At 29.4% G+C, this 13006-nt stretch overlaps 2 protein-coding genes across 11 annotated transcripts; one reads left to right on the top strand and one right to left on the bottom strand.

Moving 5' to 3' along the window:
* Positions 1-727: 727 nt before the first annotated feature.
* On the bottom strand, positions 728-8406 carry LOC145972425 (uncharacterized). Of its 9 annotated transcripts, none has more exons than XM_083101012.1 (5): positions 8347-8406; positions 7114-7224; positions 1361-1537; positions 1185-1253; positions 728-1113 (listed from the first exon to the last, which is right to left on the bottom strand). In XM_083101012.1, the coding sequence occupies exons 2-5, from the start codon at positions 7124-7126 to the stop codon at positions 992-994; spliced, it is 381 nt and encodes a 126-aa protein (XP_082957138.1). In that variant the 5' UTR covers positions 7127-7224; positions 8347-8406; the 3' UTR covers positions 728-991. The 9 variants fall into 9 exon arrangements, 2 of the variants coding, with proteins under 2 accessions (XP_082957138.1, XP_082957139.1); XM_083101013.1 differs by having other exon boundaries at positions 733-1113; positions 1365-1537; XR_014439154.1 differs by lacking the exons at positions 7114-7224; positions 8347-8406 and adding an exon at positions 5664-5876 and having other exon boundaries at positions 733-1113; positions 1365-1537.
* On the top strand, positions 7187-12712 carry LOC145972423 (uncharacterized). 2 transcript variants are annotated; one of them, XM_083101009.1, is made up of 4 exons: positions 7187-7355; positions 7480-7585; positions 7661-8570; positions 8871-12712. In XM_083101009.1, exons 1-4 carry the CDS (start codon positions 7282-7284, stop codon positions 11600-11602), a joined length of 3822 nt encoding a protein of 1273 aa, XP_082957135.1. In that variant the 5' UTR covers positions 7187-7281; the 3' UTR covers positions 11603-12712. The 2 variants fall into 2 exon arrangements, with proteins under 2 accessions (XP_082957135.1, XP_082957134.1); XM_083101008.1 differs by having other exon boundaries at positions 7661-12712.
* Positions 12713-13006: the final 294 nt, after the last annotated feature.

Raw genomic sequence — 13006 nt, forward strand, 5'->3', positions numbered from 1 at the left:
GCATCCATCGAGTGAGATACCAACATCGCTCTGGAGTCCCATATCACTGTGTTAAAAAGCAGCATTAGGTGTGAGGTCTGAATAGCTCAGTGGTCTAAAGCAGTTGCCCGGAAAGCGAAAGACTCGGGTTCGATTTCCGATTCAGCCACTTGCACCTCACATATTTTCCTAGTCTGCGAATATTGTTTTCTAGCAATTATTCGTTAGGCTGAAAAATGTGTGAATGCTCTCTCCACAGGATATGCGTCGATGCCGTTGCCACGGATGGATTCTGTCGCTCGTTGATCAAATGGGCGTAAAGACACGTCCGACCTCCTCCCACATACATCCCTATCTTTCTCTGGATCTATCAATTCGTCGAATAAAATTTTTTTATTAGCAGCAAAGATACCCATACAGCACCAAGTCGTCTAAATGTACTACTAAAACTGGACATATTTTTGTCACAGACATCTTTTAGTGATATCGTTAAGTCGACGGAAAGAAGACTAAAAGCAGTCTCATGACCCGCTTTCAGTGACATATAGTCTGTCCATAAGATAACTAAAATGTGGCTATTCATGAACATCCTTTAGTAGTCTTTAAGACTTCTTTTAGACATCTTTTTAGTTGCTTTAAAGATCTCTTTTAGATATTTATTAGTCATCTCTAAGACTTACTTTTCGGTATGTGTTCGTCTTAATTATAGGTTATAATAAAATATACAAATATAATATTTACAGAATTTATTAAATATATTTATAGAGGTATTCCTCGTGCTACATAACAGCGCATAATGTAAAAGTAACTGATTAATAAAATGTCTAATGAGTAACTGATAATAAAATGTCTAATCAAAGGTCGAGCAGTACATAAAAAAGAAAATTATATACATTCAACTTGACCTATAAACTATAAACTTTATAAACTTTGAACTTAAACATTTATAAACTTTAGACATTTAAAGTGAGTCTTTTTAATTTTGGTACTCGCCAAAGTCATGACAAAAGTATTATGTATGACATAATTTTTTTTGATGGTATCTGTATCTATCTCCCGCTCTTCGTAGCCATTCTGCAAATTTATTTTTTAAGTCGTAATAACTCGATGATCTATATATGTTTGAAATAGTGCCTGTAAAAATTTTTATTATAAAACAAACATATTTCAAAAATTAGTTGTATTAAATAAATTTATGCAATTACCTATGATAATATTCGCAAAAGCCGTGTTTTTAATTCCTTCTGTTTTACGTTGACTTTCCCATATGTGCGCTACCAACAATTTTACAAATTAAAAAAATTAGACAAACATAAAATACTTCACTACAATCAATAATTTATTGATTTATTTGAGAAATATATTATATAAGAGAAAAAACTTACTTCGAAATAATTGTATTGTTCCTTCAACTGTAATATTGTTCCTTTAACTGAGCAGAAGAAGAAAGACGCATACAGGACCACGAATACAAAGTACAATGCACAGTAAAGTATCAGCATATATTGCTGCGTAGAGAGAAGAAGAACTTGTAACGGAAAGATGTCTATGACATAATCTAGAAAAAACGATAAGAAATATTAAGACTCTAAAATACAAATATAAAAAATTAAGAAAAGTATTAAAGTTTAAAATATAATAAGTCAGTGCTGTCATTTACTTGCAACTTTCGGCCGGATTTCTTAGCTCACGCCTACCGCTCTCCTCTTACTGCGCGCGCCTTAGCAACCGCGCCGCCGAACGCTCGTAACTAAGGAGCGCGGCTGTAACCTCAGGCACGTGCGCGTCACAAATGTAATGTGGCAATCTATCTGTTCTCTTTATTGTTTATTAATAATAAAAATAATTATTCTATTATTTATTACGTATATGTTCTGTAACAATTTAAAATATTTGTGTTTTGAAACGTAATTACAATAAAGAGAACTTAGATAGATAGATCGCCACATTACATTTGTGACGCGCACGTTCCTGAGCGCTCCTTTGTTACGAGCAGCGCGAGCGGTAAGAGGGGAACAGTAGACGTAAGCTAAGAAATCTGGCCGAAAGTTGCAAGTAAGTGACAGCACTGTAATAAGTAATGCAATCATAAAGATTCTGTTAATGAACTTGTAATGAGCAAATAAAAATTTCAGAATTAAGCTTGATTAACATTATTACAGTAAATTGAAATCTAGCAAATATTTCCAGTCAGCAAAATCTGTTCAAACAGATTTTGTCAATTTCTGCTACAAATTTTTGTCGACAGTAAGATTGCAGATTGTATAAAAAATTTGTTATATCAAATAATGATAACAGAATGTCAGCAGAAATGTTACAAAACCTGCTGACATAATTTGATAGTAGAAACTAAACAGGATTTGTTTAAAATTATCATAGCAGATTGGTTGCAGAAACCGAGCAGGATCTGCGCAATGAAATTTGATATTAAATTCTCGGCAGATATCGAGTAGAGCCTGCTGATATAACTGACGGCAGATTGATGACAGAAATTTAACAGGATCTGTGAGGCCCAATTTGATAGCAAATTGATAACAAAAATCGAGCAGGATCTGCGCACATAATCTCTGATAGCAGATTGACGGCAGAAACGGAACAGAGTTTGCATGATTCGATAGTTCCTTCACTTACCGCTACGTGAGCTGTACTTTCTCGTAATCTAATTTCTGTCAGAAATATATATAAAGTCGCGAATATGAATAAAAGACTAAAAATATAGTAATTATCATTTTAATTTCTATCATTTTAATTTCTGATATCTGATACAAGCAGATGAGATTCAGAATATTAAACTGATTGGAATCAATATGATAAATGGAAAATTATTCATGTACTGCCTATTTGAGGCATAAAGCAAGAATTTAATTCTAAATAAATTACATCTCCAGTTTTACAAGTTACATTTACTTTTATCATTTACTTTATTATTAATTAAATTAAATTAAATTAGTCCTTCGCTATATGAGATATAACTACGATATAACATATATTACATTAACATATATTACGATATAACATATGACATATATGTCATTTTAGAAGAAAATTGTAATTAACTTGCCGATAATATTCTTATTTAGCACTTGTAATAATCAATTTTGTTGCATTTATATAATATTAATAAAAGTAAGCGCAAATCTTGTGCAGTTTCTGCTGTCAATTTGCCATCAGGTTGCATGCGCAGATTCTGCTCGGTTTCTGCTGGCAATCTAACATCAAATTGCATCGCGCAGATCCTGCTCGGTTTCTGCCGACAGTTTGTTGACAGGTTATGTTTTACAGATTTTGTCGCTAAAACAAAAGCTTAATGCGGACACAGATGACTACGGTTCTGGTGTGGGATTCTGATCGAATTTGCTGCCAATCTGCTGCCAACCTGCTAACATTTTGCTTACTGGGTTGATTAATATATTTTTTTATGCAATGTTTATCAAATAATTTAATAAGAAATTTTTCCTTCCAAAATAACCTCAAACTTTAAAATATCTAATTTTACGAAAAATTAATCAATTTGAGTAAGAAATATTATAACAAATGTATGAAATCACATTTTTATTTACTTATTATGTAATATTTGTACATAATTATACATGTTAAAAAGAAGATTATGTTAGATTAAAATTCTATTCCTCTTACCTCGTACTTTCTTCTCACAGAGTCGGAAACAAAGAGGTTGAGCACAGCGACTCGTAACTCGCAACTCGCAATTTGAACAGGTTAATTGGTTCACAGGCTACGAACGGATTCTACTTAATCAGCATAATATGATTTTATTTTTTCGAACGAGATATGAGTTTTGATGCAATATATAAATAATAAATTAATAATATAAAATAATAACTTCTTGTAATTGGTCGGAAAGATTTTTAACACACATTTTTTGCTTTACCGGAAAAGCAACTAAAAAAAGATGACGATAAGATATCCTTTTTTATGTTGTTTTTTTTGACAAAGCGAAAAGATATCCATAAAGACATCTTTTTGCTTTGTCGAAAAGATAACTTAAAAAAGACATCTTTTCGTTTCCATTTAGTAGAATGTGCTGTGTGGGTATGTACTCTACGAAGAATATTCTTCAAGTATCGCAAAAGTCAGAAAATATAAAAAAATTAGAATAGATTTCAGGTGCTTTTGCAAATACAAATAATCTTTATGAAAAAACTAAGTAATGACTTTTTATATAAACTTATATATTATAGGTTTTTTCTTCTTATTTATCGTTATTGATAAAATTAAAAAAATAATCAACAGCATTTATATATTCGCATAAATCGTAGTCATAATTAAAGATATAAATAGTAGCATAATTAAAGATATTAATCCATATATACATTATATCTTGAAATTTCTAAGAAATAACGTATTATTTATTATTTTAATATTTATTAGTTGTGGATATATTACACATGATCTCCCTTTCTTTAGTCATTTTTTTATTTATATTTTTTTTTATATTAGTTTATAATCATTTATATTTATAAAAAGAAATGTCAGCAGGATATAACATAAAAACATATATTCTATAGTTTTCACATGCTGTTCTATTCGAAACTTGCAAAGGAAATTAAAAAACAGTCCCTGCATCTTTTCGCGATCCTTAACACATCCTACATAAATGTCGGCGCCTATCAATACATAAAAGAAATTTACAATAGAAAAAAAGAAGACTGGAAGATAAGAAGCGGGCTAAATAACGAGACTTGATCTTTCATAGTTTTGTGGGGAGAAGAGACCAAAAAAAACGTTCTGGAAAAAAAACGTTCTGAATAATCTTGCATTCTTTCGCGATCTCTAACGTTCCTTCTAAACATAAACATCGAGGCACCTTAGCTTGCTACTTTAAAACTTGCAACAGAAAGTTGTCGCGAGAACCGCGACCACCGGATCCCCAGGTTCAATGTCAATGGCCTAAAGCACGTGAGATGTTCGCTCTCATCTCTATGGATATAATTGATGAACTTTTCTATGGGAACAAGTTTGCAGATGTTCTGTGCCCCGGCATGTTATTATACCAATGATACTATTCATTAAAATTATCGCGACAATATCAGCGATTCATTAAACCCGATAAAAACAGTACGTGAAATCCACGTTATTACCACGTAGATTAATATCGTTGAATCCACGTGGATATTCAAGTGGATAATCCGCTCAAAAACGGTACTAGAATCTACGTGGAATCTATGTGAAAATTTCATGAACTTTCGAGACATATTATTTTCTTCATTTTTGATAAGTGAATATCTTGGACATTTATAAAAGTATATAAATACAACACTCGGCCATAAGAATAATTTTATTTTTATTTATATTTTATTTTTAATATACGCAATAAATAGGCTCTCCCATTTATCCGTTTAATTTCAAATAATCTGTTCCATATTCTGAATTCCAACAAGCGATCCAGATTATTAAACAAATTATTTTAAATTAAATTAGTTTATTAAATTAAACTGACTAAAGGACCGTCTACAATGAAAATAATATCGGTGGAGTGGACGGTGGAGTAAGGCGTAAGACTAGGAGTAATGCGAAATGGAAAAGAACCATTCGCTTACGCCTTACTCCATCGTCCACTCCACCAATATTACTTCCATCGTAGACGGTCCTTAAAAGAAGAAATAAACTTCGAACCGTGTTAGTATCAGTTCTTTATATACACTTTATGACGAAAAGTTGAATACGATTTAGCTATTTTGATGCACCCTGGAGGTTATGCGCAAGCGGTTCCCGGGGATCCGTCGCTGAACGTTAGGATGCCACCAGTGAGGTTTAGCGGGTAGTCAGGTCTGGATGGATGCAACCAGCCTGGAGTCCCGCACTACCCGGAGCCCTCTCTCTCGGGAGAGGATGAAGGGTGTCCGTAAAGATTGGATTCCACATCGATAAAAAAAAAAAAAAGCTAATTTGATGCAGCGCTGCATAGCGGCAAAGCGAGGAAGCATATTCTATATACATATGTACTATTGCATATTTAGAAACATACAGATATAATCTTATTTTAGCAAACTATTTTATCTTTCTGAAATATTTCAGAAATATTGCGAATACAAAATTATATAAAATATAAATATTATAATATTATAATATAAATATTATAAATATTATAAAAAACATGATGCAGGTATATTTCTGAAATATTTCAGATACAAAATTACAATTGAAAAATTTTAATAAAATATCTTTTAACATTACAATATTACCGAGTCGTTGAATGATTAATCATAATTTCAATAGAAATATCCACATGAAATCTACATTTATATTTCGAGAATAAAGGACCTCGATGTAATAATGAAAAAAGAAAGTTGTATCCACGTAGATAATTTGTGGATAAATCTGCATCCCACGTAAGCCACGTAAAATACGCGAATTCGACGAGAATGTGACGTAACTGTTTTTGTCGGGAAATTTCCGCAGTAATACATGTTATGAAACTAATGAATGAGGAAAATCCATTTTTCCAGATAATGTACAGCAATATTTATACACGCATATAAACATGAATAACTAATCGTATGTATTCACAAATAAAATCTGTGAAATTCCCGTTACATCAATGCGTAAGCGATATAATGTCTAAAAAATCCTTTTCCCACATTACGTCTTTAAATTGTTTTCTTGCTATAGCTCTACTTATTTCTCTCTTGTAAGAAGCTGATAACATCGTATGAAATAATTTCATAAATCTTTTGAAATCTTCAGAATATTTAAATGATATTAAAAAATGCAGAATTAGAAAAATTTAAACAGAAATCAATCTTGAAGGAAATTCAGTTAGGATTATTATATTATGCGAGATAAAAACTTGACAGTGTATATATATATATATATATATATATATATATAAATACAATAAAATATCTAATGTAACAAATAATATACATGCATATTTTACACATACATATAAAATATCTTTTCGAAATAAAATATCTTATATACAGTTTTGTGGTCCTATCTGATATAAATATATGTATAGAGAGAGAGAGAGAAAGAGAGAGAGAGAGAGAGAGGGGGTCACAAAATTAATTTATATTAAAATTTTATTAAGCGTCTTGCTACAGCACTGATGCTATCGACATTTCGTGCATATAGCACGGAACACAACCAGAAATTATGCACATTGTATATTACCTTCTGAGAACATTCGTGGACATTGGCTTCGTAGTTCATGTCCACGTTTTTAGTCCACAGATGGCGTATCGCTTTCAGAGATTACCTGACGCCATGACCTCTCCTTCTTCTCTATGGTACATATATTTTTATATAAATGATACTCTTTGATATGATATAATAACTTATATGGAAAGTTACGTGGCGGAAAACTTTAAAGGAAATGATTTCCTTTCACAATCCTACTCTCAAAGCATCGAAAGGTTAGTTTACATCTTTTACATATATATATATATATATATATAAATTCTATGTATATACTGTCGTATAAAATACATTTACGTCTGATATATTTATTTTTAATAAACATTGTCGATTTTCATATAGGATTACGGGAACTAAAGACCGCATCTTTAATTTTCAAATACCAAAAAAGCTTCTGAAAGTCAGGGAAAAAGCTTGGATTAATTTATTTGGCAAATATTCTGAAGAAGTATAACCTCTTTTTATTGTTTTATTGAATCATTTTTAACGATATATTGATAGAAAATTCATATTTTATTTGTAGATGTCTGACGATATAGAACTAAATGTTGATACTTTAGAACCTGATGAAGAGGAAATAGAAAAACAAGTTTGTGAAGAAGAATACAGAGAACAGCGAATACCTATGCGCAAACCCGCAACCTTAGTACAGTATTGGGTAAATACTGGTAATCAACCTTATAATGCGCTTCTAGACGAGAATGAATTGTCTGAAGCTGGATCATCTTTAAGCGAAAAAGAGACCACACTTTCATTATCGTCAGTTTCAACTATAATCAATGGAGGCAATAAGCAGAAATATAAGAATGAATCATCCTGTAGTTCCGTAAACACTGCAGCTTACATTTTATCAAATGCAAATATTACAAATAAGGTAGATACTATAGCTATTAGACAGAGTGCAAAATGTGGTAAAAATACTAATTCTTCAAAGACTATTTGTAATAAAGATGTAAAAGAAAAAGTTACATCTGGTAATAAGATTCAGTGCGTGCAAAATGAAAATGCAAAAATCAATTGTGTGACAGACAATGACAATGTTAATACTAATATTCCAGATATTGAATTGTATTCAATGTCAAAAGAATATGTAGCATCAAAAATATGTGATCAACCAGTGACTAACATAGTGACATCTGGTAACACAATAGAGACTAATATGTATTTGCAGAATTATAAACAAATTGATAAGATGAGTGTGTTAAATACCAGCCAAAGAAGTTCAAACGCTGAAATTACAGATGACATTGTTTGGCAGTTTGATAAAACATCAAAACAATTGACTGAAAATGATGAAGATAACGCTTCAAATCAAGACAAAACGTTAGAAAAAGATAATTCTTATGAAGAGAAAGAGTCAGAAAATATTGTGCAAGAAGTTATTACAAAAGATAAGAATCTAACAACTTTTTATCGTAAGAAATTGTATACAGGTAGAAATTCCCCTATAGATTTAATACAAACTGAAAGGCATAGTATAAGTAGACTATCTGGGACAAAGCAAAGCTTACATCCAGCTTTAGATTCTGATTGTATGATGAAAAGAGAAACATTTTTAGTTCACAAAGACAAAAGTAAAAATTTGTCTCCTTTTAGCGACACCAATCTTGGTTCTAGAAAGACGAAAAGAAAAAGAAGAAAATCTTCTATTTCTTACAAAAATATTGATACTAGTAATGAATTACCAAATAGAATTAAAAATTTTACTATTGACAGTTCTTGTAAAATTTCAGATCACAACAATTCAAATAAACAAGATGATATTTTGCTTTCCGAGTGCAATAATGCAAATATTTTTGTAAGAAATGAAACGTGCAAACAAGATTCAGCTTCCCTTAATATAAATCCAGTAGTTCTTTTGGAACAAATTACACCTTTTGAACAACGTAAATCCAAACCTGTGGAGAATAATCATATCATGGAACAAAGTAAGGTACATAATTATAGGTATTTAAACAATAATAAGTTATATACTTGTGAAGTCGAAAATGTGGAATTAGAAACAGTAGATAGTGACGAAAGTACCATTATTGTTTGCCAATGTAAAACAAATGCGCAACATTCTAATTTGTTTTCAAAAGGTAGTGATTGTTCATTTAATTTAAAATTAAGTACTGAAGATGACTTTTCCGCTTCAAATACAGAAGAGAAAGATGGTAAACTATCAAGTTTGAATAATACTGATCTCAGTCAGAACAAAGAATATACTACATTAGAAGAATTATCTCCACATTTATCAATAAACGAGGATTGTACAAATGCTAGATCCCAAGAAATTAAAGTTATAGTGGAACGATTACCATCATCAACAATAAACTCACAAATCTCGAATAAAGATGATATTGTTTGGCAAGAGAATGTATTAAATGAATCTAAAACACTCTCTTCTAATTCACATGGAGTAAATAAAATAGATAATGTAAAATTTCGAGAAATTAAAATTATGTTGGAACAATTACCAGAATCGGTAAACAATAATTCTACAAATACAACTATGAACACAAATGCGCAACATTCTAGTTTGTTTTCAAAAGGTAGTGATTGTTCATTTAATTTAAAATTAAGTACTGAAGATGACTTTTCCGCTTCAAATACAGAAGAGAAAGATGGTAAACTATCAAGTTTGAATAATACTGATCTCAGTCAGAACAAAGAATATACTACATTAGAAGAATTATCTCCACATTTATCAATAAACGAGGATTGTACAAATACTAGATCTCAAGAAATTAAAGTTATAGTGGAACGATTACCATCATCAACAAGAAACTCACAAATCTCGAATAAAGATGATATTGTTTGGCAAGAGAATGTATTAAATGAATCTAAAACACTCTCTTCTAATAAACATGGAGTAAACAAAATAGATAATGTAAAATTTCGAGAAATTAAAATTATGTTGGAACGATTACCAGAATCGGTAAACAATAATTCTACAAATACAACTATGAACACAAAAATTTTGGATAAAAATGACATCCCGCAAAAAGAGATATTAAATGAACTTAAAACACATTCTCCTAATTCACATAGAATAAACAAGACAGATAATGTAAAGCTTCGAGAAGTTAAAATTATATTAGAACGATTACCTCCAAATATATGTTTTAATGATACAAATATTTTTGTTCATAAAAACATAATTTCGGAAAATACAAACTTGCATAATAATAAACGAGAACGTCGAATTAAAAAAATGTCTAAAACTTCGTGTAAAAATATGGAGGCGTCTACTCGAACGGTTGATAAAGTTGATAGTGGTTATTCACTTAGAATGCACACCAAATCTGTGAAATATAATAGTCCAAGCATAAGTGATACATCGGATGCAGAACATCAAGTTTTCGACAAGATAGAGTTTCCAAATCAATATAAAAATGATAATAAAGTGAGACAGAGTGATAGTAAACATTCAATTTTAAATTTCTTGTCATCGGATGAAGATGATTTTGTTCAGTTGATACAACATCCCAAGAAAAGATTAAAATTTTCAACAAATGACAAGTTACTAAGTGAGACAAACATCACTGAAAATAATTCGTGTAACAACGACAAATATCATTGTAATAGAAACTTAAGGACAATAATATTTTCTTCACAAAAGCCTAAAAAAACAAGAGAAGCTTTTGAATCAATCAACGATAGAAAAGGATTAAGTGAGATAAAATCTTCCGATAACACAACCACTTCCTTAAAGATGAGTAAAAATGGAAAATTTTTGTTCACTTCAAATAAGAATAACAATAATAGTGAATCTAAGAATTTGGATAAACAAGAGGAAAGAGCTTCTTCTCTAAACTATAATATAAACAATAGTAATGACAGACATTCAAATGCAATAGTGAAAAAAAACGGGAGAGATTATAAGGATGATACTCATGACATGTTCTTCCAAACAAAAGGATTTTATTCAGACTCTTCAGATTGTGAAGAAAATAATAGTTATACTACATCTCGTAAGATGTTTAAAAATTCTTTTCATCAGAAATCACAATATCATAAGCATGCTAATTTTAAAGAATTTAGTAATGGTTTTATTGGAAAAAGATATAGTAGAAGACATTCAAGCTCAACATCAAATTCTTCCTTTGAAGAGCATGATGTTGCCAATCGAATACACGATATAAAGATTGGATTGGAATCAATCAGCAAAGAAACTAGAAGCAAACGATTGGATAATGAGAAATTTAATGACACTATTAATTCAACAATTAATAATACAGAAAAAAATATATCTTCTTGTTTTATAAATGATACATCAATACAAGATACAACCATGCAAAAAAAATTATTTTCAAGTATTTCTCTTGAAAAAAATACTTTTAGCAGTTTATCAAAAAATAAACAAATTTCTGACAAATCTAAGAATTCAGCAGCTATTCAACAAGACGATGTTAAATCAACGAAATTCTTAATATTTCAAACTAAAACTTATTACGACTCTGATTCGAACGAATCTTTATAGTATTTTTCAGAAAATATATGTAATATATGATACTCGTAGTGTTTGTGTATAAATATAAATATACGTGTATAGATGGAAAAGAAACATATATGAAATAAAATGAAGGTAAATACTACGCGTATCAAAATAATAAGTACATATTAACAGAGAGAATGTAAGATAATTTTAATATATTAATAAATAAATAAATATATACACATATATATAAAATATATATAAAACATATAAATATGTAAAATATATCTACATAAATACAAACACACACATTATTTAACTAGATAATAGATAATATACTAATAGATTATAAATCACACATGATTGCATAATAAATATTAAAAGTTTAATTGGTAGAATAAAGTAGAAATTTCTCTGGCTTACTCTTTCCTCAGAATTCAATTTTTTGATAGAATTATAATGTTATATAGATGATACATGTTATTTTTTCGAAAAAGCATCAAAAAGTTTTATACATATATAATTGTATACATATATGAAAATATATATACCCAAATGTATGAAATACATAAATATATATAATTTATTTAATTTGAATATACATATCAACACATACATGCACATACACACACATACATGTACACATATACGTACAAATATATATGTGTAAATGTATAAATAAGTATATATATAAATAGAAGTTGGACTGTGCATTATTTGTAAAATTTGAAACATTTTTATATGATGATACTGAAGACATAAAAATGTTGTATACTATCATCAAGATAAGATCATAAGATTTAATATGTTTTCAAATTCGATGAGTTCTTTCACCGTGAATATTTTACTATTTTAATTGGAACTTTTTTCATAGTTGGAACTTTTTTCAGTATTTTTATAAATTTTATAAATGTATAATATATTATGAGATATTTTTAAAAAAATTTCGAAAAATATTAATATTGAGATTTGAAAAAATTTTTGATAATTTGCAAATTTTGCCAATCATTATCTTTCATATGTAATATTATAATACTGTTACATATATAAAATACATAGCATAAGAAAACCACACACTACAATAAGCTGTTTTTCGTAAAAAATTATGAATAAATAAACAGATCATTTGAACATAGAGAGAAAAAACTATTTTTTGCAATGCGAAACGAGGATTTTATACAATTTCTTATCACGTTTAAGTGCATGTTATTATGCCTTCTCCCTCTCTTCTCCTATATATAAGACAGTGTAGATTATTTCTAAATTATTTAGATTACAGCATATCAAATAATTATCAATCAATTCATAACTTGCGAATATGCTGCGTACAAGTCGCTGTTACTTATTTTAAATAAAAATATTTTATATGAAACTTTTAAAAAAATTAATGTAAAGATGTAGGATTCACACATTATATATAAATTAAACGCTTGAAATATACGATATATC

This window comes from Camponotus vicinus, unplaced genomic scaffold (genome assembly GCF_025532165.1).
Source record: "Camponotus vicinus isolate PSW18456_S1 unplaced genomic scaffold, iyCamVici1.0 SCAF_5, whole genome shotgun sequence".
Lineage (NCBI taxonomy): Eukaryota > Metazoa > Arthropoda > Insecta > Hymenoptera > Formicidae > Camponotus > Camponotus vicinus.

Excerpts from the sequence above, each read along its gene's own strand:
- LOC145972423 (XM_083101008.1), top strand. The coding sequence starts at position 7,282 with ATGGAAAGTTACGTGGCGGAAAACTTTAAAGGAAATGATTTCCTTTCA. Across the intron at positions 7,356-7,479 it reads TACTCTCAAAGCATCGAAAG|GATTACGGGAACTAAAGACC; the intron begins GTTAGTTTACAT and ends ATTTTCATATAG. Across the intron at positions 7,586-7,660 it reads TTGGCAAATATTCTGAAGAA|ATGTCTGACGATATAGAACT; the intron begins GTATAACCTCTT and ends TTTTATTTGTAG.
- LOC145972425 (XM_083101012.1), bottom strand. Across the intron at positions 1,254-1,360 it reads ATACAATTATTTCGAAGTAA|CGCACATATGGGAAAGTCAA; the intron begins GTTTTTTCTCTT and ends AATTGTTGGTAG. Across the intron at positions 1,114-1,184 it reads TTTTGCGAATATTATCATAG|GCACTATTTCAAACATATAT; the intron begins GTAATTGCATAA and ends AAATTTTTACAG.